At 36.3% G+C, this 26064-nt stretch overlaps 1 protein-coding gene across 1 annotated transcript in view; it reads right to left on the bottom strand.

Moving 5' to 3' along the window:
• Positions 1-26064, bottom strand: part of PCLO (piccolo presynaptic cytomatrix protein) — a gene marked incomplete at both ends in the record, with an annotated part of 348709 nt that overhangs the window by 159549 nt on the left and 163096 nt on the right. The window contains one exon of the mRNA XM_080342973.1: positions 23879-25890. Within this exon, the coding sequence (XP_080199099.1) occupies positions 23879-25890 (2012 nt within the window). The remainder of the gene's footprint in view (positions 1-23878; positions 25891-26064) is intronic.

Below are 26064 nucleotides of genomic sequence, written 5' to 3'. Positions count from 1 at the left end.
CTATAAGGTCAATGAGACAATTCCCTCCTCAATTTATACTGTTGAAAATAAGAAATAGCAGCTTAAAATAGCAGAAATTCATCAGTGGAAAAGCAGTTTGTGAGAAGAATGAAAGCCAATATTTTAAAACTTTGACTTTAAATATTGTAACTGGAACAATACTTCATATGTGCATATTTAACTGATTTTAGACAACATACACATTATTCACAAGCTTGTGTTTTCATTTCCTCAGCTTATATCTACGAACAATATCTATATTGCTTCTTTTGGCTCACTGAAGACACAGCAGTCTCTTTACCCATTCTCTTTAGTATGATTCAATAGTGCTTGTAACTTTTTTTCTTCCACAGCTTAAGCCTGGTACAAAAGGGAAACATTTCTGGCTACTTCATACAGTAACATTATCTTCAAAACTCACCTGAAAACAACTGTTTTCTTTTTTATCTTCATTTATTTTTGCCTCTGTTATTCTTTGCTACTTGTCTTTCTAATCATACTACTTATGTTTGCAATGTGTTCTGGGACACAAGCTTTTATATGAGATTTGCTGTCTAATTATTTGAAATGCATATAGAATTACATGTATCATCTCAGTTACTTTACAATAGGGCAAAAATCTCTGACAGACTGATTCAGACAATGGGCATCTGTCAAGCTAATAGAGTTGAGCACTGCATCAGCACTGAAATCTCTGTACCAAATGGGCTTAATATTTTTTCCCAGTATCCAATCTCTGGAGAAGAAAAAAAAAAAAAAAAAAGGAAAAATAGGGGAAAAAAAAGGGAAGGGGGAAATGATTCTCAAGTGTTCTCAAAACAGAATAACATGGTCAGAATTTCTTCTCTGAATGACAAATATAGATTTCATACTTCATTGTAAATGGCTAGAAAACATTGCAGAAAATATATAGCTGTTATGTAGGCATTAAGTACTGATGCTTACAAGTGCTTGTCTTTATATGCTTTTAGTAAAATATGTTAAATATTCTTAAGTATTTTATTTATATATCAGTATATTAAGAACTCTAAAGGGACTTCACAGAAAGAAAATACTACTCTCCCACTGCTGCAATACTGTGCTTTTAGTACCAACTCTGGTTTGTACTCTGAATGCTGTTCTACTATAGCCCTAGTCCAGGACTGAAGCCTGAATTTGGTAAAGAATTCAGAATAAATACATTTGTTTGTGAATTGAAATCTTTCCTCCTTTGTAAATTACTAGTGATTTTTAAGAAGATGATAGTCCAATTTTTGTTTAAAAGAAGCAAGGATCCAAATGAATTGATATATCTGGATGCTGCCTTCCTCATGACTCATTAAAGTTTCTGAAAATGAGGCTTCTGAGGCATATTCTGCTTTGACAACCAAAAATATTAAGAAATAAATGAAAAATCAGAGGATAAAGTATTCAGAACTCTATGTACTCAACAACAACAAGCTGGACAGGAGAAAGATTCACTATCCGGATAAACAATAATGGCAAAGCTAGAACTGCTATGAGGTAGGTGCTTAACAAGATTAAGATGAAGTCTGTAGATTTGTGGTGACTATATACTATACTATAAAATAGTATACTATACTATACCATATATATACTATACTATAAAATAGTATACTATACTATAACATAATTAGTGTTTCTTCATTAATCTTCACTTCTTTCCCCCCTGCCCCTCTATTGTTTCACTTACAGTCTAAGAGGTGTTTTACCTAAATACAGAACTGTAGGTACTGAGAACATCTCAGCCTAACCTGTTGAAAGTTATTAAAAGTTATATGAAGCTGATGGACCATTTGATGCCTGTGCCAGGTGAAGATAAAAATATTGCTTGCACATGATGTGTCCTGTCTCCAGCACAGCCTGGTTTTGGATTTAACTAATGACACAGAACTGTACCTCAGTAATATGTTCCGATACAGAGGCGATGTGATTCTGTCATTAGTAATTCAAACCGGTTACATTAAAGGATATTGTACCAAAGTATTAACTAATAGCTTCAGGATTAGCTGATCATGAAGCTATTTGTGGCAGTACAGAAAGACATCAGTCACCTTAATCTTGGAATGAAAAAGTCCTTAGAATAAATCTTTTTGCACATAATGCAACATCCTCAGCATGGGCTCATTCACTCATTATAATTAATAATACATTGTTTCTTATCATGTAACACACAAATCATTATATGTCATTCCCCTCAGTCAGGCTAATAAATTTTATTTGAAACTTGGATCTCATCTGTCAAAGATTTTACTGGATTATAAAGAGTCTTTTCCCAGTCAATGAGAACATACGTTAAATTCTCTTCCTTTGCAATCTGAGAATTCTGGCCAGAAAATACTGGTGAGAAAAATTCAGAACAGTTTATACTTATCAGTAGGATATGCATATGCTGAATTAACACCATCTGTTTTCAACTGATATCAGACTACTTTGCAAACTTTCAGCTATAATTTAAAAAAAAAAAAAACAAAAAACAAAAAAAGCCCAACTCTCTCTCTAAAGAGAGAAAGGAAATATTAATCTTGTTTCACAGGAAAAACAAACAAACAAAAAAGGTGTGAGAAAATCTTGGCTTTTTCTGCCTCTCCTTCATTACTGACTTCCTCCAAGGAATGGCAGCTGACAGGGCTCCACATGCTGCGCCACAGCCCTTGTTTATTCGCAAGAGTGCGGATTCATCTGCCCAAGTGCAGATATAATGTAGAGAGCTAATCTGAGCTAGTCCACCAGACTACTGAACTGGAAGAAAGTGCAATTTTTCTTCAGCTCACTCCATAGCCACACCTGTTTCTCATACTGACTGTAGAAACACATGTAACACAGTTGTCACCTGTAAATATCTCAAGACTGCAGCAATTTGAATTCCTGCTTTTGGCTTCTCATGCAGGATCTGTTTTGTAGCAGAGTTTTAATCCTTTACTCTGTGCAGGAATCTCACGACCTCTGCAGTTTTTCAGAATATGACACCTCTCCTCAGCAACCGGAGGCTTGGCTTCAGTTAGATCATTCGGGCAGTATTTATTTTATTTTGCATCCATGATGCTTTGCCTTCCTGGTCTAAGATTAAAGGTGGCAAAGTGAGCAGAGCCCTGATTAACCACTTTCTCTAAAATGTGGTTCATGCTGAGTAACAGTGGCCATGTAACTCCTGCTGTAAGGCACAGATTAGAGAAACTCACCAAGTGTCTACCTGCTTAATTCAGGTCTTTCTATAAGCATCACAGCTAAGCCTTCTCTTTGTCTTTTCTGCTTCATCCATACTGCTGTGCACCTGCAGAATAGCCTGTATCAAATTTCCTTCCCCTTCTTTCCAAAAGTGGCTTAAAATTTACCAATGCAACGTATTCTATTGTAGAAAAATGTATGTCTTACTCTGCTTTGGTACCATGTATAGCTCTATAAGGCTTTTCAGGTTCTGTAAGGACCAATAGACTTTCATGGTGGCAACATAGGTGTCAAAATCCCAATAATATACACTATTAAAATAGTATAGAAACAAAAGGCAGACTAGAAATGAAAGGAAGTTTGTGAAACTCTCCTTGGTTACTGACACCTAGCTTCCAGGCTTCACTCCATTCCAACAACTCACCAGCTTTCTGGTCTGCAGCAAATTCTGCATAATCTCCTCTGCCTCAGCTGGACAAATTGCTCTCTCCATCAGGTCAGGTTGTGAGTCCATCCCTCTCCTCTGCAGTTTCTCAGTGTCTGCCTGGAACTTCCTTCCGCCTGAAACTTTTTTGTTTCCCCTCTCCCTTCACCCTTCTTTTTCTGAAGCATGAGAACTCCCATTAAAATATGCTCATTTGCTCTCAGGGCAGGAGCAATCTCTCTCTCTCTCTCTCCAGAAGCTTCCAGCCAACCCAATCCTCTCCCTTTTTAAAGGAACGTAACTGAACCTGACAACAAACACACAGAATAGATCATCTGCCACAGATGGCTAAACTTATGAAGTGTGAAAACCACTCACAGTATGTCCAGATTTTCCATTACACGTTTTCTACAGCAAAAAAGGGTACTAGCCAGACCACACAAAACACCATATTCCTACTCTTATTCTCATATAAGAATAGCATTTCAAGTTTGATATAAACCCACCACCAAGTGACATAAGTTAAACAAAATCATATTAATCCCTCCTCCTACCCCACCCCAAATCTTCAACCACTTTTGCTAAGTGTACTTTTTTTTCTTCTCCCCCCCCCCCCCCCCCCGCCATGTTTCTTATATATGCATTCTATAGTGTTGATATTACACCAGACTTAATCCATGGAGCTTAGAAAGAGAAGTGGCAGATGTCTCATCATTTGAGAGCATTTAAAACCACATAGGACATCAGCAGCTGCTCTTCAACAAAGAAATCCAGTCAAGGCACTCAACTCAGCCTTGATTAGCTCAACTACGAATAAAACTGGGAGAAAGTTCTGGCTTTTAGAACACCCTCCATTTTTTCTTCTCAAGTATAAGTGGAAATAATTTTTATTCCTGATTGTTTTAGCAATTATTAAATCTGGTTTATATGACTAACACTGAAATCTAGGTTCATTTCAGAAGAGGAAGTGTTTCGCTCCTGGATAAATTCAATGAGATGACAGCTTAGCAGGCAATGTGATATTTAATCCAACGGTGCAGGGTTAGGGAAGAAAAAAACAGTAACCTTTAATGAATTTTCTTCCTACTATTTTAATAGCAATTATACTCCTTTAGAATCATGACCTTCCTTTTCCCATTTCTGCTTACTGTGACAAGCAGGACAGGAAGACAGAAATTTGGCAAGCTTACTTTTAAACACTAATGAAGATAAAAATAAAGAAAAGGCAGCAGAAAAACCAGAAGTTAATGTAAAAGATGTGCCATTTGCAGTTTCTAAACCTACACTTGTATCCAAAAAAAAAAAAAAAAAGAAACAGAACTTAAACCAACTGTGATGTTTCATGACACCACATAAAAATGAAATTTCTTATGATTAACCTGGAATCTAGGATATACTTTCACTTTTATACTTTTCAGGCCCCTATTATTCTTGTTTCAAACCATTCTTTGTTCACTACTGCCATAGCTCAAAAGAAATAAAAAAAGTAGCTCTACTTTATTAGATGCATATGGACTACACCAGTTACCCTAAACATGCAGTGTACAGTGAGTTTTACTATAGAAAGACAGGAAATAAACAGTAAAAGAGCTTTAAAACATTAATGCATATTTGGGGTGCTTCTCTGTTGTTTTTATGTGTTGTTCTCACTGTTTTAAAATTTCTAGCGACACTAATGAGCCTGAAGTTGATCTTGTAAACCCAGAGTTTACAAAGCAAAGAAAATGAATGAAACCTCGAAATGTATGTAATCATTCAAGTTCGCATTCTAGACCCATGGCAGGCTAAGGGCTGAAAAAGTTAGTTCAGACTATCCAAACCAAACATACCAAATATACTAGTGACATTTTAACTTCACAAATTATCAGGCTTTACAGTCATGTCATTCAATATTTTGGGGTCTGTAGGGGATATAGCACACTGACCAGCGCCTGCGTCCCTGCTGGTGTCACCTCTGCCTGGAAGCTCAGCTGTGGCTTCGGAGATCCCCCAGTAGAGAGGTAACTAAAATAAAACTTGCTCTTTGCAGTGCATTCGCGGCCCCTGGCTCTTCTTGCGACGTGCCCGCGTATGTGTACACAGGGTGCAGATGGAAAGTCAAATGATTGCTCTAAAAGTCTCAGAAGATCTGATGGTTACCATGGTCTATAGCAGCCTAAGGCACAGTGTATGAATTCACTTTCTTACATAAAACAAATGGCAGTATTTATGGACTGAAAGCAGAACTGCTGGGTGCAAGTGTGGTTTGTCAAAGATGTGCTCCCTGAAGACTGAAAAAGGCAGAGGCGACTAATGGTTTTTACCTGGTGAGGATGTCAGAAGAAAATGTAGTACAAATCTCCAACACAACAAAGGTTTAAGAAAACCGTACTGCACAAAACAAGAACAGTCAAGGTTTTACAGTAACAGGATAAACAAGACAAGAACACTTATTAGTTAATAGTTAGAAAACAGGAAAAATTGGCTGAGCATGAAAAGGGTTTTTCTAAACCTTCATCGCACAGTGCTACCACTGCAATTCACAATGAAGAAAGAACTTTAGCTAGGATTAAAAAAATTCAGACAGGGACACACACTGGTATTCCCCAGGTAAGAACTACCCTGGATGGAGACCTGGGCTTGTTGAAAACAGCAAGGCAAAGGATGGGAAGACAAGAAGCACAGACTTTAAGCAGCTGAAAGTCACCTTTCAGTAACAGGCCATAATGGTATGTTTAATAGTACTGTAGAGGTGAGGAATGCCTACCTGAAACACTAAATACCTGGATGCTAGACAGTGTCTGATGTAGATGAGTAGTTTTGGTCACCTACATAAAATTTATAGGTGGCAAAGTTTTTGTTTCAGTTTTTCTCATTTCAAGATAAATCTGATTTTGTGCAAGTCCTAAGATTATTAGCTTTAAAGAGCACCTAGATCCAAATGAAAAACTTAATAAAATTATTTGTGTTTCATATTTTGTAAATTATGAATACTTTTGATATTTATTTAAGGCAACCAAAGCAAAATCACTGAGCTGAAATATTTTGACTCTGCATCAAAGTTAACGCTTAAAGGGTCTCAGGCTTATTAGCCATTAATTCATTTGTCTCTGAGCTAAGACTGACAAAAGGTTATTGTTTAGCATGAATCATGAACTGATATTAGAGCTTGGAAAGACCAGAATACAGATCATCTAGTCATCTTCCATGATGAAGATTACTGTCATTTACTTTGAGGCAGAAACCTAAATGTTTTTTACTTCATTTTCAGAAGACAGACAGTATTTATGTTCATTGATCTTTGGTAAGTCCATAAACAAAAGTAAAGAACCTCTCCAGAAGTATTACAGAATTTGTAATACTTACAGAACCAGCTGTTTGTATTTCAGCAGGAAACATGAAATCCTTTAATTCTCAGATATCTCTTCTGATAGCCAAATAAACAATAATCTCTCTAGTACATACAGCAGAGAGGAGCCAGGCTGGCTGAACAGTGATGAAGATTATCTTGCCTGACGAATCATTGATGCCATTTACCTCAGCATGCATTATCTATGAGCTCTGTGTATTAGTGTGCAATTCCATATCTTGTTGTTTGAACATCAGTTTACACATAAACAGTAAGCACATTTTTCTTTATCTGCTCTGATCTCTTTCTGGAAAACACTAAATGACTTTGTATCTGACTATAGCCAACATTTTTAATCTACACTGCTTTTCTGCCACAATACCAATTCCTTCTCACAGCATTTTACAAACTATGTATTCATCAAATATAACTACAAGGCTGTAATATAATAATAATTCCAGATATTTCAGAATTAGAAAATGGAACGTATATCAAAAATATTTTAGCTCAAAGCAACATAAGAACAACAATGTGTTTTTTTTAATTTTAGAACAACTAAAACTCAGGACCAAGTCAGGAGAAACCCACTGGCACAATGGTCTCCTCCAAAAAGCAAACCTTGAGGTCTTTGTTAGACTTAACAAGAAGACTCCAAAGAGGACAGAAAAGGTAAGCCCATTGTTTTCTTACATGTTCATAGATCTAGGTCAAAACATAAGATAGGCCTGCTCTATTCAAGAAAAAAATTCTTAACATCTGCGCTCATGTCATGAAGCCCCAACAGCACAGTCTTTCTTCTGAAAGGACACTGGAAAAGCACTGCACCACTTTATATATATATGGGTCATGTACATGAGGAATACACTGTTTTGTGAAAAATCATGTATTTATATGTTAGAAGTATGTGCTTTTTCGTGGATCACTCTCTAGCTCACCCCAGCAAAGGTAAGCACCCAGCTATCCAACAGATCTGGGACACATCTAGTTATTTGGAAACTGCTGTGATTGAGACTTTGGAAACATTCAATATGAGAAAATGTCTGCTGCAGACTTCATGCATGAAGTGAAAGAACAGGTTCAGGAAAAAAAAAAAACACAACTGTATTCTATCCCAACACTTTCCTTAAAGGACTGAATATGTTCTAAAATACAATAAAGATTTATATTTTCCATTCTGTCTTCAGATTTAAAAAAAAAAAAAAAAAACAAAGAACATTTTTAGGGATAAAAAAATGTGTTGCATTTAATAGTTAGTATTAATTGATATTTAAAAGAAATATTGTGCTAGCCTTCCAGGGGTAAGCCAAGTTCTGTTACAGAGGATGACAGCTACCTTCAGAAGCTACCTCATTCTTTTCTGAAAACATCTAAATTGGTCACTGTCATGGAGAAAAGGTTGAATTAGATGGACCTTGGTCTGAAATTGTGTTGCAGATCCTACCCTTAAAAAACTACACTGCAGTTGTTGAACTGCACATGAAAAAAAACAAAAACCTGAAAACCTTCAAGTTGTTCTTCAGTTTATTCTTTCTGTATGACCCACTCAGGATCAACTATAAAACATTAATTGCAACTTGTTTTTTCTCAGTTCTTCACTACATTTCCAAACTACATTCAAACTCTGAATATTCTTAATTGTGGGAAAAAAAAAAAAAATCCAACACATTACTTTAAAAAGGTTTTGGAGTTTTATAGTAATAATGCTATAACTTTCAGCAGAAGATTCACAAGTGATGACAATGATTTTCAGAGAGAGGATGAGAAATATACTGGTATTTTAAAGCATTTACATGTTTCTCCCCATTACATAATTACCACCTGTTCAGCGTAATGAAGTTAAAACAAACTTCATTTCCAATGCCTATGCTTTGTGAGCAGACCTTTCTTGTTCCATCTTGTTTCCTAACGTGTTGCTCATTCCAGTGCCCATATAACATCATGTATCAATGCAGGTAAGATACTAATAAGTTACTAGAAACTGATCAAAACAGAATCACAGATCTGATACAAAATGAGACTTCTGCAGTGTCAGCTATTCTATTAATATCTCCAGTTCAATACACACATTCAAAGCTATTCTATATAGTGAAGCCCTTGTAGGCTTTGAAGCAAATGGAGCTGATTATCATCATCTGTCACTTCCCACCATTTACTTTATTGACTGTATTGTCAATAATTCCAGAACAAGTCACATGATTGAAAATTCTTCTCTATTAATAAAAACTTCCTTTTTTTTTATTTTTTTTTGCAAAAAAAATTTGAGTATGATCAAAAGTAGAGGATAGGAAAAATTGTGTTTCAGGAGAATCACTGTATATTACTTCAGCTTGTCAGCTGCCAGAGCCTCATTTGCACTTTCTCTCTAAAGACAGTTTGCAAACTATAATTTTTTTTTCCTATTATACAAAACTCTGTTACTTTTTTCCTATGCAAACTTGAACTTCTCCAGTATAAAACTCAGATTTTAAGGATATTTTCTTCTACAACATTTTCAGTGGCACTAACTATTTAAATCATTGAAATGAACAGCCTTCCCCCCCTTGTTCCCCACACTCCATCTATTTGGGGGTTCCTTTTTTTTTTTTTTTTTTTTTACTAACAATCAGAACTCATAAATTTTGTTTAAAAGGAAGTACAAAAAAGCATCTCCATGTTGGAAATAGTGGAACAACCAGTTGAGAGTAAAAAATTCATTTTAATTTCTTCAAGGCATGATCCACATCTTACTGAATTAACAGAGTGTACCATTAGCTTCAGATAATTTTGTATGAGTTATTTAGTTAATGTCTTCTATAACAGACCCTGAAACATAAGCATAAGCCTCTACAGCTTTATAAGTCAGTGGAAATACTCAGCTTTGAACTTAAACCATCATAATAGATCACAAAGGGTTCAGCGGCAATGCTGCTTTAAAGCAGCTACTAATAAGCCGGTAAACTGCAGCAGATACAATTTCGCTACTGAAACTACTATGTAGATTAATGGGAGAGTAAGTCTACTACTGTTAATGTGCATTATCTCGCACAAAGTGCAAGTAACTTCTTCAGAGCCAGTTTAAATTTTTATACATAATACTACATGTGCTGGACACACATTTGTTCTCTGAGAGTCATGTCTCTTCTTCTTTTCCCACACTTAATTTCAATATATCACGTTTTGAAGTTTCTTATTGAGCTTGATCCATTTGATGGCAGTTCTTTGTGCCTTTTTTTCTGCTAATATTCCTATACTTGGTGGTTAAGGTGGCAATTTGGCTGACATAACACCACCAGAAACTACTGCAAATATTAACAAGGCAAAAGATTCATGATGCCAGCAAACATGCTTGGAAGAAATGACTCAATGGTGAAAACACAGAAGAGAAATGACATGAAACAAATAGAAGGAGAAAAGAATGCAATTAGCAAAGGACAGGAAGAAAGAATGGAGAGAAGGAAAAGGACAAAAAAAGCTTGAAGGAAGGAGGGAAAGGTTACACAGGCTGAACAAAATAGTAACATGTGCATATCCATTGTGGACTGGATGCAGATGACTGGGAAATAAGAAATAGAAATGAGATGATCATTTTCTTCTTGTTTTCTACCTTATACTTAGACTTCTACATTAAGCACACAAACAGGTAGTTACAGAAGAGAGAAAAAACCTACTATCGATTTTATTATTTCCCTTTTTTCTTTAGTTATACCTTAAACATTTATCTTAAATTTTATCTGTTTTAAACCACAGATATATCTATAATTATGAAGTTAAATTAATAAAATGTATAATCTCTTTTAACAGTCATTGCTCTCCTGTTACTTGGATATGATTATTTATAGATTATAACCAAACTTTTCTATTTCAACAGGATTTGAAAGACAGATCTTCATTTAAACATGAATTTATTTGCTTAAATACATTATAAGCAATCAATACTGAGTAGTAATGGAAAATATTAGTATATCTTCAAGACCAAGGATCATATACCTCAAGAATCTTTGAAGAATTTGTAAACCAAATTAGAAATAGGAGTTAAAAGCATTCTGGTCCCAGAGTTACTCTTCTGCAAGCAAAGTTTTAATAATGAAATTTGTTTTTAAATTATTTTTTAAAATATTCCAAAATCGAGGAAAATATTCCAACATTAAGATTCTAAAAATCATATTCAAAGAAATTCCTCAGAAAAAAGGTATTAATGAGTGCCAGCTTGAATTTGGGATGGTGCTGTAAATTAGAAGTGTTTCAGCAGTGCCCCATCACTTCCCCTTCAATTGTAGCTTCTTGTTATTTTTATATAAAACACGGAAATATTGTTGCTGGATTTTGGGGATCTTTATTTCCAGTCACACATATCCATAACACAGGTGTGACAGAAGCATTTTCTAATCTGTCAGTTAAAAACCTAGGATGCGTTTATAATAGATTTTCTCTCTATGATGAAGACAGACATTGAGATTTTACTATGTCTGAATTTATATATTACTTGTGCATTACATGCCTATAAACAGTTACTAGTTTTTATTATGAAAATATGAATTCTCAAACCTTCAGTCTATCCAAAAAAAATCTAGGAAAAAAAAAAAAAGGAGGAGGTTTTAGTGTAAAAAAAAAAAAATAATATATATATATATATATTCCAGCAATTTCTCAAATTGCTCTAACTTAATTATGGGGTTTGAGAGCTTAATGGGGGGCACAGGATAGTGTTTCCTGAACTGTACTGTGTAATTCTTTATAATGCTGCATAGGTAGTGCTTGAGGGAACATAATTTGCCTCTGAAGTGAAGCAGTACAGCAGTTCGAGTGTCACTGCACTTCAGCTAATGGGAACAGCACCACTAACTAGAAGAGCAGGACTCAGATGGGAGGGGTTCCTGTCCTCTTTCCATCCTGTTCTACAACCCCTCAAAGCATTAAAAACCTTGTCTAGAGAGCTCAATGTAGCCCCAGCTAAGATGGCATGAGAAGAGTGGATTCTTTTTTTTTTCAAAGAAGAGAGGTGAGGCAAACTGAGCTTCTTCAGCTTGGAAAAAACAGCTAATTGCTGTTTTCAGCTCTGAAATGCTGCACTACTGAAAAGACAGAACCAGACTCTTTTAAGAGATGCACAGTGAAGGACATATGGCACAAGTTGCACAAGGGAAATTAAGCATTCTTCGCCATGAGAGAAATGATGTCCCAGAATAGGATGCCCAATGAGACAGTGAAATCTCCATCCTTGGAGACCTTCAAAATTGACTGGACAAGCCTCTAGTCATTTGATCTAACTTTGAAATTAGCCCGTCTTTGAGGTGAAGATGGGGCTACATGACCTCCATATAACCTTCCCAATATAATTTGCTGGTGATTTTTTTCTCAGTCACTGTCATGGCTGACGAGTTTTGCTAGTTAATGTTTCCAAAACATAACAGAGGCACCAACACTCTGATGGATTTGCTGCCAAGATGCTGTGGAAGGTGTGAAAGAGTAGGGACTGCAGCATTTATTTTTATTAAATAAAAGCTTCAGTGTAGGCAAGAATGTTCCATAATTGCAGTGTTGCTAAGATCAAATGTACCATTAGTCTTGTTTGTAAAATACACTTCAGAAAAGCCATTTGCCTTTTTACATATATTTATATATATATATATATACATACATATATACATAAATATAGATGAAGTAAAAATGTTACTTTCATAACATTGTCAAAACTTTTTGTTTTCTTTGGTGATCTTTTGTTTTGGGTCAAATTATGAAGAAATGGGGGGAAAAAAAAGAGATAAAAATGAATTCCTTTGCCTGGGTTATGGTTCTCTCAGACAGGCAATGTTCGAACAGGCTGTAAGAACATAAGGACGTGGAGCAGCCTACACTACTGCTGTCAAAAGAATGACTTTTAACACCTAAAGCAATATCTGGAGGCATTACTATAAAACTTTCTATGTTACTACCTCACTGATCAAATGAGCAAAGGACAAACACATTGATTCCTTTCTGTTCTTTTTAGAGGGGCTAGATATTTTGGCTGTGGATTTTAACTTTGGTATGATAAAAGGAATATCAATGTAATATCACCATGTAAGTGATTATCCCAGACAGGAAAATTTCTGAAAAAGACAGTTATTGGTTCTAACTTTAACTCAGACAAAAAGCATAATTTTATTTTATTGTTGCTCTCTTACACCATATATATGTAGCTAAAACACAACTATGAAAGAGGTTTCAGAAAACGTGGTCCAGAAGCTTATGAAGTAAACAGTACTTTCAAGCTACCTTAAGATTTCCTGGGGCTTATGTTACTTTGATTTATTAATGCTATACAGCAATTGAAAATAAACACTGAGTCTGAAATTAACCTTCTCTGTATTAGCCTCAAATTTTAGGTGAGTGACTCTCATTCTGATTCACCCTATTCATCATCCTTCCTGACAATCTTTTCACCTCTGGCAAGTGCTGTCTAAATCAAGCAGTTATCCAAATTTAGAGAAACCAGGACCATTAAACTTCTCATCGTACACATACTGAGGAAATTATCAGCATTCTATCCTCCTTCATGTCTTCCTCCATACTAGTTACTTAATCTCAAACCCTGCCTTTACTTTCAGTTGATGGTTAGCCCATTTAACCTGGTTGATATTTATGGTCCTACAGCAGGGAAAAGGCTTGGCAGGCAGTGTAAGAGCAGAGTCAGTGCTTGAGCTGGATTCAGCATTTGCAAGCAGCTTGCAAAGTGAGTAAGGTGAGATAGTAAAAGTTGTATTTTTATAGGAACCATTTAGACTGGATGAGAGAAGGTGTCAGGAGAGAGACTGGCTGGGAAACAGAAGCAGAGTTTAGCAAAGAGATCAGCGAGAAGATATGGACAGATGGAGAATGTGAACAGAAATTGAACCAAGACCTAAATTCAGTCTATACAAAATGCAAGAAGTTCTGGAGAAGGAGAGCCAAAAGGCAAGCTTCCTCTGTAGCCTCATATGGAGAGGAGGAATATGAAGACAGAAATTTCAGGCTCTGCATCAGTTTCACAGAGGTGCCTAAGTCGTATCCTGTGACAATATTTCAGACTTACTCTTGTATTTGGAGTTTCTAAATGGCTGACTTAGGCATCACAGCACTGAGCAAACTGGCTGCTGTTAATTCCTGTTCATTCTAAATGCAGAGACTGAAAGCACTTACATTATGGATCCAACTCCCTCAGCTGAACATCACTTTTTTGAATTTATGAAAAAGTTTACGAGTGTTCAGTCTTTCCTGGTAAGGAAACTGGAAATTATTTGGAAAAACTGAACCAAGAAGATAAGAACAAAGGAAAAACTATCTTGGTCTCTCCAGGCCAGATTTGAGAACAAAACATTTTTGCCTGCTGACTATTACAGGACTCTACAGTGACCAGGTCAGGTGTGATTTTACACCACCAATATCTAACATGAAACATGATCTTTCCAATCTTTCATATCTTAACTAGGTAGCCTATGTCCTTGTGTCAGTCAAGGAAGATACTAGACCTCTAGGCTTTTGAAGAGAAATGTAAAAAGAGGAAAGAAAAATGTGAAATAAATGCCCCTTCAGCTAAAGGATAGAATAAGATAGGTGGCATTTAGGCTATTTGATTATGGATGTATTTTCTTTGTCTCAGCTTCCTATCTTTTAAACAAAGACTGTAATTTCTGAGGTCATCCAGATTATAGAAAGAACCCTATGAGGACTGAGGGGTTAGTTTACTTGAGCAGTCTGTGAGAAATGCTGTATAAACACAAATTGACAGCAGTGATGTGGATAATAATTTGTGAGAAGAGCCACAAAGAGTGAAGAAAGTTGTATTTTTAGAATTCAATTTTTAAAGATAATGCTATTATTTGTACTCTTCAAGATATTCTTGTCTTGGAAGAGAAATCAGTAATTTAGGCTATCTCTTTATGTTATACCCAATATTCAGATGTAAACCAGTTTCACTAAAATATATTGATTCTAAGACATTTGTGCTATTGCAGTTATAATGTTGTTTTTCATATCTATTAAATAACTCAGGCCACAAATTGTGATAATCCATTTCTTGCCTCCCCTGGATAAGAACGGTGGTTAGTAGCAGTCCTAGTTACAGTAATGTTGAACAGAGTGACAGACCATTATCTTGCCCAGCTTTGGTTTTCTTCTGAGATTAACACAATCAGATCATTCAGCCTTCCAATCAATCTCTTGCTGTCTAAATCTTTTATCCTTTCTCTTTTGCTCAACTTTGAATTTTTTCAGTCCCTCTAACTCTTAAGTGGTGCTGCCCAAAACCGCATGTAGCATTATAGCTGAAGTCTCACCAGCCTCTGAGTAGGGTAGAACAATTACAACATGTATCTTACACATGGATAAGTTGTCAGCATTTCCCAAGAACTCTGCTGCCTTTCATGAAAGCACTGCATATTTTTCAATCATATTAAGTCTGAACTTTTGCTGCTACACCTGAACATTTTCAGTGCTGCTTTTGCATAAACAGCTATGTTTCTATATATATATATTTTTTTTTTTTCTTTTGTACCTGTACTGTCTGTATCATTACTGAATTTGATTTTAGAATAATGCTCTGAATTGCAATTCTGGTTTTCAAAGTAATTTTGTTTCCTATATTCATCAGCAAAGCTATACGAGTGCTTTCTCCATACTCTAAATTGACATTGAATTATTAAAAAGTCAAGCCTATGACAAACTCTTGTTCGACCCACTTAAAACTGCCTTACAGTTTCGCAATGGCCAACTTGACCTAATATAGCTACTTCCAGCTGGCAGATGGAAAGTTAGCTTCCATTAAAAATTAGTAAGAGTTTTAGTTTATCAATAAAAAATGTTGTGCTGGACTAAGAAACAAGTCCTGTAGAAGAGACTATTTTTATCAACATTTCATACTAAAATTTGATTTTGCAGCATCAGTATGTAAACCCATATGTCTGCACCTAGTATAATTTATAATTGTAAATAATTATGTATCTTAAATTATTTTTAATATGAAATCACTGTCCCAGAAAACTAAAGCCTGAATAGAAGGATTCTAAAGATCAGAACCAAGGTAAATTTAGTTCTAGTATTGACAATGCTTATTAATTAAAAACAACAACAACCAAAAGATTAAACAAACAAATGAACGAAAAAACAAACAAATGAACAGTGTTTTCAGACCACATTGCAATTTGAAACACCAATAGCATGAGAGAAACTGGCCTGGAAAGTATTTTCAGAGATGAGAAGTAAAACTTCAGAGCTCTGGTAGAAAATTTATGAAGTTTTAATACTAATGCAGTGATGATTATTAACAATACATGCCTAGCCCAAAGATTATTGCTCAGCTTATTTCTTTTTTTCTTTTTGGGATGATCATATGGGCTATGTCCACCTTCACAGTTATTTTTAATTTTTTTTCTTCAGGTGAAAATGCAGAGTTCAACAATTTTTAGTAACTCATATGCAAAAAATAAATTAATCCCCAGGGACAAGTATGTCCTTGGACAAAGTATGCCCAGGTATCAAAATTTAATGGAGATGCATCTCTTTAAGTTCTAAATAATTGATTGAACAAAATAGTTATCTCAATATTGGAATATCTTGAAATGTTTCCAAAAAACAGAAACAAAAACCACAAACCAATCAAACAACAGAAACAAAAACAAAGAAACCCCCCCTACAAAACAAACAAACAAACAAACAAACAACAAATCCCTCCAAACAACCAACCAAACAACAGGGAGAATTTTAAATGCACTGGTTTGTGTTAAAGTAGCATCCTGGAGGCCTCATATGCAGAGGAAAGGTAACCTTTCATACAGTGGAGAATGAAGGGGCATTCAGAACATCGTTTTACTGTTCTGAATATTTTCTTGTATTTAATTATATCTGATCAAAAGTTTTGGATGTACTGTGGTACTATTTCACTTTTTTATTTTTATTTATTAATCTTCATATAGGACATATGAGCTATCATGGGATTTTGCCAGTCTTGGATCATTTCCAAGCAACATTTTATTACATTTGGCTGATCAAGAGAGTATTTTACAATCTGAAAAATAGTTTAATAAAATTATCATCAAAAGTGTTGGAATTAAAGCTTGCATTTTGTGAAGAGATGACATTCGGACTACTTTGACAGGAATTTATTTGTTTTCTCTAGTTGCTGCCCATTTTGCTGCTACAGTTTGCAGGGAGGTTTTCATTCATGCAAACTAGATTTCTTCTGGAGAAAACTAAATAGGAAGCTCCATCCTAAGTGTATCTTAAATGTGCTCAAATTCCAGTAGGGAAAACCAGTCCAAACAAATGACTGGTGCCCTTTGGACAACAATACAGTATGCTCACAGATATTTTAGCATCAGCCACTTTTATCCATTTCTGCTTTTATTACACCAAACAACTTGCTAACATAGCACAGTCAGTGCTTCCTTTCTTGGGAAGATGTAATAGACATGGGTCTTCTGCTGCTTTTGGAGAATGTACATTCGATTTCTCAGTACAATATGATTTTCCTGTGCTCCAGTCACAGCTGCTCATGATAAAGTGGACAGAATACAATGCAGGAAGCCAAACTTATCAGCAAAACATATGAAAGAAACTCACTTTTGAATTCAGTCAGGCAATTACTCCAGTAGAAATTTTACCCTCCTACTATTTATTCAGACCAACTACAGTAATCCATGGCATGGTAAGAGATGAAAGTCTAAGGCAAAACAGAGCTGAAGTAGCCAAAAACTTGCTGGTCACTATGTGTCCCTCTGTAAATCTTCAGTGCCTGCTTGGTTCTGCTGTATACATTTATATACTGTATTTATTGTTTTAAAGCAGGGAACATGGCCTCTCTCTACACCCAAAATTGAAAGTATTCTTAAAATGAATAGCCAAGATAACCAAGACAGCTAGAAATGAGAGGAAAGATATTATTGTACCTTTATTCTTCATTATCTTTTATGGAAGAAAAAAATATGAGGAATGGGACTTGTGGCTGGGACGCTGGTTTTTGGTGTGGTTTTTTTTAATGTGTGTATGAGAGTTGGCTTAAGAGGAAGATGGCTAAGTTGGCAGCAGGTGAGAAAAGGCCCAAGTGACAAAAAGCCTAGGCTCTTTGTCAACTCTGCCATAAATCTCATGCTTTACAAAAGATTGTTAAGGCTCCTCTTTGAAAAGCAAAAGAGCGAATACCGTAATAATTTTCTATTATTCATGAATGTCCCTTGGTTGAATAGAGAAGGTGTGAAATCAACTAGTTTAAAAGTATCAGGCAAGACAGACTGACCCAGTTAAATGTGCTTTAGAAAATAATGTTTATATGATATGTTGACCAAGTGTGGGGTAGTCTTTCTGTTTGAAGATCTGACAGATGGGAAAAAGATGCCTCATTTGAGTCACACAAATGTTAAATCAAAGGATTTCAAATACAGCACAAGAAGCAGTAGCTTGAAATGTTGACAAGACTCTAAATTTTAAATAATTCAGACCATTAGGGGAAAAAGTAATCTTAAATCTAGCTAAAACCACATATTTAAAGAAGAAGATAGATATGTCTTTACTGTTTACACGGGGATAAGATTGTCTAGAATTGTTTCTAGATGTGAGATCACCTTTTCAACTAGGTTTCTAGTGAATTCCTTTGAAACACACAAAAAGTGTGTGACTTGATAATCAAGTACAAAAGGAACTCACTGGGTACATCTACATCTTCTCTGAATTGCTGGCCTGAATTAAATCTCAAAATAAGATGTCCTGGCCATAGGTAATGAACCAGCCTCCCATGGAGCTGCAGGGACTCTTCAAGGATGCAGGAACATGTGTGCCTAATCTGACCTGGTGATGCAGCCTGTTGCTATGTAGGGTAACACACTGTTGGGCCAAGCCAGGTGCACATTTCACAAACTGCATGCAAACCTTTAAATCATGACAATCAGCCTGCTCCCAGACTGTTCTTTAAGACTGGTGTAGGCATGGCCAAAATGAAGGACCAGTTGTTACCTATGCCTGAAGAATTTCATTAAACCACAACCCACAGGCATAACTTGGAAGCAAAGGAAAGAAAAACAAAACAAAACCTACACTTTAAATCTAGGTTACTCTAGTATCAAAGATGTCAAAGATGGTTCTTTACTCAACACCCGTTTGCACTTAAACCCAAATAGCCGCTCTTTCCATCAGAGGTAATGGCTCATTTATACCGAAATATAAATTTTACAGAAAACAAAAGGCTCTTCCTTTTTTTCTGGACCAGTTCACAGGATTAAAATGGAAAACTAAAGTCATTGAATTAAGCCTCTTGCAGTTACAAACATGTGACCACCTATTTCTCAGACCACAACTGAAGATTTTACAATAAGAGCTGTAACAAAGTACCAACCCCTTTTGGCTGGAATTAGCCCAAATTGAAACAACAATGTCCTGTGCTTCAACAATAGCAGAAATCTCTCACCTGAAATTCTGACATGACACTAAGAACCTACTTGCTGAGGAAGGTAAACAGAAATACCAAACTCCAAACCAGGTAATTACCTCTACCATTTATCTCTATTCATTACCCAAGCAAAACATTCCCCACTGTCATACAAGTCTGATGATCAGCTTAGTCCTGAATAAACAAGCAAAACATCATAGATGTCACATATGGAAGATTTTAATTCTGCTGGGAACAACCACATTCCACATTCCTTCCCCTCTCCAGTGCCCAGATGTACAGCACATCTGACACAGCAAAAGACAGCCCAAATCACTGATGTCTCAACCTTCAGTTTTAAAGTCGAAAAATTCAGAATGCCACAGAAGACAAAAGACAGATTAGTGTTCCTTGTTTTCATTTTAAAAATCAGCATAAAATCACTTCTGGTCTTACTGCAGCAATAGATGAAACCCTGCAATTCTTACCTAAATAAAGAAACATTTTTTTACGATTTTGCTTGAAATCACTTACTTTTTCTACTATAGCATAAAGACTTGAATTATATTTGCCTTACAACTGCAACAACTCACATCAGATGAAAAATTTGAGGAAAGTCTCTGTTAATGCTCTTAATAAACAGATAGAATTTGTTCAAAGTGTTGAAGCTTAAATGTACATTTTCTACCCTGAAGCTGACAGGCTGTTGACAGATGTGTCTTTGCATTACTTTCACTAATACAAACAGTTCTGCTGAGTCTTTATGCACTGCTTAGCTGTAGATGTTATATGTGAGTGACAGTTTATGTGCAAGACCTTTTGCAATTTGCTTCAGTTTAGTTGTGGAGGCATTTTGCATCCAAAGGCAATAGGAGACAACTTCCATCTTTGATTACACACAAGCAATTTGTACAAATGCTGAAGCTGACTGTGACTGGCATGTGACTTGATGCTGTGATGCTCTGGTGCAAAGCTATTTCTTTATTAAAGCAGACAGGTACCCACAATTTTTTGCTGCTGCTGAATGGACAAATTTCAATCTCCACTTCCAAACTCTACAAACACTTGCCAATGTCCTCACAGAAATCACTGCTGTGGCTTTGAACCTGTGGAAAGCTACCACGTCGGGCTGCGGACAGTCTACCAAGGTCAGTCCTAGGGAGCTCATTGTCCCTGTAAGCTCAAATGGCCCAAAGCTCACAAAACGGCAAAATGTGGATCTTTTCAAAGTATCAGTTCTACATAGGTGGTTTCCACATTTTTTTTGGGGTGATAGGCAGTAAATGAAAATGTAATGCAAACATATAACTTCTTAGGTGAAAATTAAATGCGCCATCACTTAAAGCAATATTATCTGCATACTTATTATTATGTGATTAGCTACCAAGTTATTTTTCAGCCTTTCCTTTACACTAAATTAGACAAAACATTGTAATAATTTCTTATAAAAGACGTATTAAAGAATAAAATTATATTTAAAGCAGGAGAGACATAATTTAATCTTCTTAGTCATAGTCTCCATAATATTTTTTTCTTGAAATGTTGTAATAAATATGTTTTTCAACAGAAGAAGTACATGAATGATGAAAGTGTACTGCCTGAAGGACAAGGTATCATTTCATTATAAAACTTTGAAAGAGACCAATTTTATTCTCACCCTTTTAGTCCCACTGATTGCATAAAGATCAACTTTTTTTTTGAAAAACTGCTATAAAAAGAAGACTGTGAAAAATATATGTGAACACATAAACACCCCTTTCACATGCAGTGCCTACGAATGCAGACAAAGACATAACCCTGAAACAAGCACTACTAAAAAAAGCAATGGGATAATCATCCATGCAAAAAATATTCATATACACACTCAATTTTCCTAAGGTAGTGAAAGATTAATTTTTCATTGCCATTTTATTCTTTATGTTCAGCTCTAGTAAATTCTCTTTTCAAGAGTGAGCTGCTTCACAAGTTTTTCTGCACTGAACTTCACTGTTTTGAATGACAGAACTGATCCCTTCCACCCTTCTCTTTTAATAACTAGGAGATCTCCAGCCAGGAGGCACAAATGGGTACACAGAGAATTACAGACAATGACTTTAGCTGTTGTAGGCACAGTGCAAACACAGATTGAAAAAAAACAGTCCCAGGGCCAAAAATATCTTAAAGTTGAGGAAACACCTTACTTTCACATTTAACAAGATAATTCAAAAGCAACTCTGTATTTAAACTCAAGTATAACAATGATATATTTCTATAACAATGCAGTTGAAAAAATGTCAGCAATATTTACACTTTGTCAATGGTGACACTGTGTGTATGCTTTCAGGAAGAACTTCTGAGTGTGACAAAAGGTATAAGAAATAAATCACTGACTACTTTTTCCTGTTCTTCCAAGATGATACAGTCCTAAAACCAGGTTCTCAGTATAAATACAGACATGCTGGAGAGAACGTTGTCAGTCTTGTGAAAATGAGGAGATCATTGAGAACTCATATTGCAGATCCCTTCTTCCTAATATAACTGCACTGAGTAACCATGAACCAAAACTGACATAGCAACTGCAAAATTAATTCATGACCGTATTTACAGATGCTAATGAGGTAATTATATTATGTAAGCTTCACCTGAAATACTCTCTTTTTTTTGTCATGTATCTCTTTTCTGTCTTTAAATTTCATGTACCTGATGCCAGTCTAAGCTAACCAAACCTCAGACACTTAATTAACAAAACTCTATCAGAAAGAGATATCATCAAAGCTGAAAGCAGCCATGGGAGGTTACAGAGCAGCTTCCTCACCATATGCCACATGACACAGTTAGTATAGCCCACTTTACATCTATGGAAGATTTTTACTTTCCTTACATTTGTCTACGTGCACCTTACGTTCCATAAAAATGTCCATGTCATTTATTTAGACTGTAAGTACCTTGAGACATGGGCTATTTGCTGCTTGATGGCTGCATACTAATAAGAACAATATAGCTCACTACTATTTGGGCTTAAGGCAAAATAGTAGTAAACATGTAGGTAAAAAATAAACAATTATGTATAAGCCTTTTGTTTCCATGTCTCATCAATGAATACGTTTTCAAACTCTACTATAAAGGCCTTTAAACAATCTGCTGTTCATAGAATTTATCATTTAGCATATAAAGTATACAATTCAGATCAAACATACAGGTATCTGTGAAACAGGCAAACTAAATAATTTGTCCTCAGTAACAGTTTCACTGCACTGACAGTTATTTTACAACATTATACCTACTCTCCAATATCTAGTACAACCCAGCACTTTCTAACCCAAGAGCAATGTTCGAGATGCTGTTCCAAATTCTCTACATGAAACTTTAGTGGTTGTGCTACAGTTTAGTTTCCCCCACTGTGCTAATCCTGCATTAGGGAATGATGGCTAATGCCATGACTACAGTTTTCCAAGCAGTAACAGCGCAGGAGGCATCTAATATCCACATAAATATGTGAAGCTGCAGAAACCGCTTATGTTGTGAGACTTGGAGGGTATAACTAGATAATTCTGCATTTGAAAGTCACCACAAGTTATCAAACATAGAGAAAACCCCCTCATTATTCTATTCAGCGTGTACTAATCACTCATGTGTTCACAGATAACTGAACATAAAAGGTAAAATTTGCTGAAGAACTCAAAGGGCAACTCTCCTAGAGCTCTCGCAAATAAGATACTGACAGTGCAACTGACAGACAGGAAAGGACTCGGACAAGAGGACAGCCAAGAACATGCAAAATTCTAAAAGTACTTTTTTTTTAGCCAAGACTTCATCCTCTTATGTATAAAAAGAGCAAAACAAAAACCAGACTGATTCCCCAATCAGAAATCCTACCACTCAAGGAAAAGGAATACTGTAGAAATGACAGATTTAAATCCTGATGATGCCAGCCTTATTCATAATTGCCTTCTCTGACTCCGTAAGAAACAGCCTTCAACACTTGCACAACTTCTTGATAATCCTCCTTATCCAAAACAAACAGACAAAAAATGAGTTTGTGATATGAGAGCTTTTGGTCTGGGAGAGACAGAAGATGCACACATTGGGTCACAAGATTACCCACAGAATCACAAATGGCCAAGTAACCTCATGAGGGTCGAAGAGGACAGCTAACTAAAGTGATTATGAATCTAGTGTTAGCTGCCTCTCGAAAGAAGCATGCAGTAGTTTCAAGGCAAACACACTGTAGACTGTGCCACAAAAGCTGAGTGTTGTATAATTAGAAAGAAAATGCTTTTCATTTTCTGAAGACTTGGTGGTAACTACTCAATTGGCCATTAATTGCCATGTAAAATAGAATGTGTCTTCCAAATTCTGAAAAAAAATATTTTTTTTTCTTTTTTTCTTTTTATTCTGAATCATAGTAAGACTGTGGTATGGATTCCTGTAATTCCAGGCAAAGCAATGAAGTAAATAACCATTGCTTCAGATAGCAGACATTGCTTGGGACTTTTCAGCAGGTGTGCAAAAAGACTAAATACATAGGTACTGCAAATGAATGTGCTAGACCTCGTGCTGTACTGATAGCTGTAGAGTTAAATATTAAAAAAAAAAAAAAAAAAAAAGGCAAGCAAATACTTCTTACCATGAAACCCTCAGTGTACTGAAACTGAGCTCTGGAACTGTCTTCTGCTGTGGGACTCAGGGGCTTAGGATCAGACATAGAGCGTTGCATCATCTTTGTTGCCTTTGGGCTTGATGGAGGAACCTTGGCAATGTCAGCATGCAGCATCTTCTGAGGGCTGATGTCATCAGTGATGGGTTTTTCATAGGGTACAAATGCTGACTCTATAACTTTGCTTGGTGAAACAGGTGAAATGGGTGAATAGAGAACTTTGGGAGATTTGGGAGGGGAAGGAACTACCTGCAATGTGGAGTCTGGATGAAGATGGGTTGAGTATCCTATCTCTAATGGTGTTGGGCGTTTTTTATCTTTCTGAGGAGATGAAGCTGACAGATATTGGGGACTCTGAGTATCTGACTCTGTCTCTGTTTGACATCCCAAACTTTCTCCTTTATATGTCTTTTCTGGAGCTGAAATGTGCTTTATGATTTCTACCTTAGCATCCAATCGGGCCCTGATTGAAGGTGTTCTTATTGTTCCTACAGGTTCTGTTTGTACTGAAATCTCTGCCACTGTCTGAACTGCAATACTAGATACTTTGGAGAATTGTTTAGCTTTGTCTGCCTCAGTGGTACTCTCACTGTATTTCCCTACACGAGGTTTCCTTCTAGATCTGCTAGAAAGATCCCATTCATCTTGATCTTCATCATCTGTCTGAACACTCGTATCAACACTCTTCTTAGTTCTCCGTCTCCTGTTTGTGTAACCTCTATCTGCTCCATCTTCATCATCAGTTTGCACTCCACTGTCCACTATCTTTTTGAAGCATCGTGGCTCTTCTTCCAGAGTCTCCTCAAGCTCCTCATATGGACCACGTAATTTTGGCATAGAACTTCTCTTTTTCAATTGCTTCTCCTCTCTAACATCAATATCCTTAAGAGACATCTCTGACACAGAGCTTAGGATACCAGTCCTTGGTATGTATTGGGTAATACCATCAGACTGAACTGTATACCATGCTTGGCTTTGTGGAATTTCAATACCCAGCACTCCTGAAGCCGTAGTGGTTGCATCATCAGTAGGCCAGAACTGGCCATTTTCTGTGGTTGCATACTGTCCTTCCAAAAGTGTTTGATCTGTGGTAGTTTGTGGTGAGCCAGTTCCTGAAGGTTCATAACCATACTGATATATTTGACGAATTTTTTGCTCCTCTAACTGTTGGTGGAGCTGTTGTTGAAGTTGTTGGAATTGTTCAAGCTGCAACTGCTGCTGGGCTAATGTCTCTTGCCTCATCATAAACTGAGCTTGTCGTTCTTCCTCTTGCTGAAATAAGAGATGATGTTTCATGGATTGCAACTCCTCAAGCTTTTTTTGCACCATAAACTTTTCTTGTTCCCTAAATCTTTGAATTTCCTGACGTTCCCATTCCAGCTCTTCTGCAAAACGCTGCTGCTTTATTTTCTCAAGCTCAAGAAGTTCACGCTCCAAATCAAGCTGCTGTTGTTTGCCTTCTTCAGGGGCAATGAGAAGGGCAACCTCATCTTCAATTGCATCTGTATAAACTTCAGATGCTGTGGTCAAAGCAGGTATCAGGTTGGTTGGCTCTGTTGTAATAGTTTCTATAGTAAGAGGTGGCAACCCTGTCTCCATATCAATGGCAGTAATTGCATCTTTTTCAGCTGCCACTGTTGTCAAGAAACTGTATGATCTTGGGAGTGGTTGATTCTGTTGTAAAGTTGATAAAGAGGGCACTGAGTCAATTGTTTGGAGAGTAGGTAAATCTCTAACAGATGTACTGAAAATAGAACCAGGTTGTGTAGTGATGGCAAACGTGGATGGGATTGGAGTCGCTACTGAAGAATAAACAACACCATTGGATGATCTTAAAACACTTCCAACGCCAAACTGGGAACCCAGAGATGAAACCATTCTTGCTTGGGAATATTGTGGTGTACTGAGCCCGATGCCAGAAATCACCTGTCGAGTCTCTGGATAAGGACCAGTGGTCTTGCTTGAGTAATCCATAACCTCACCTGAAAGTATAGGGCAAAGTTACAGTCCAGTCCCACAAAAGAATGCTGCTTTGCGGATTCTGAAAGTCATCTCATCCTGATGAATTAAATGGGAAGGGGAAACTGCATGCAAATCTTCAGGTTAATGATCTACTTTAGATGTGAAGCAAACAGCATTTCTGAACATGCAGGCAC

The sequence above is a fragment of the Nesoenas mayeri genome, assembly GCF_963082525.1.
Source record: "Nesoenas mayeri genome assembly, chromosome: 1".
NCBI lineage: Eukaryota > Metazoa > Chordata > Aves > Columbiformes > Columbidae > Nesoenas > Nesoenas mayeri.
The sequence above is the reverse complement of the archived record's forward strand: the minus strand, read 5'-3'. Positions and strand labels throughout refer to the sequence as shown.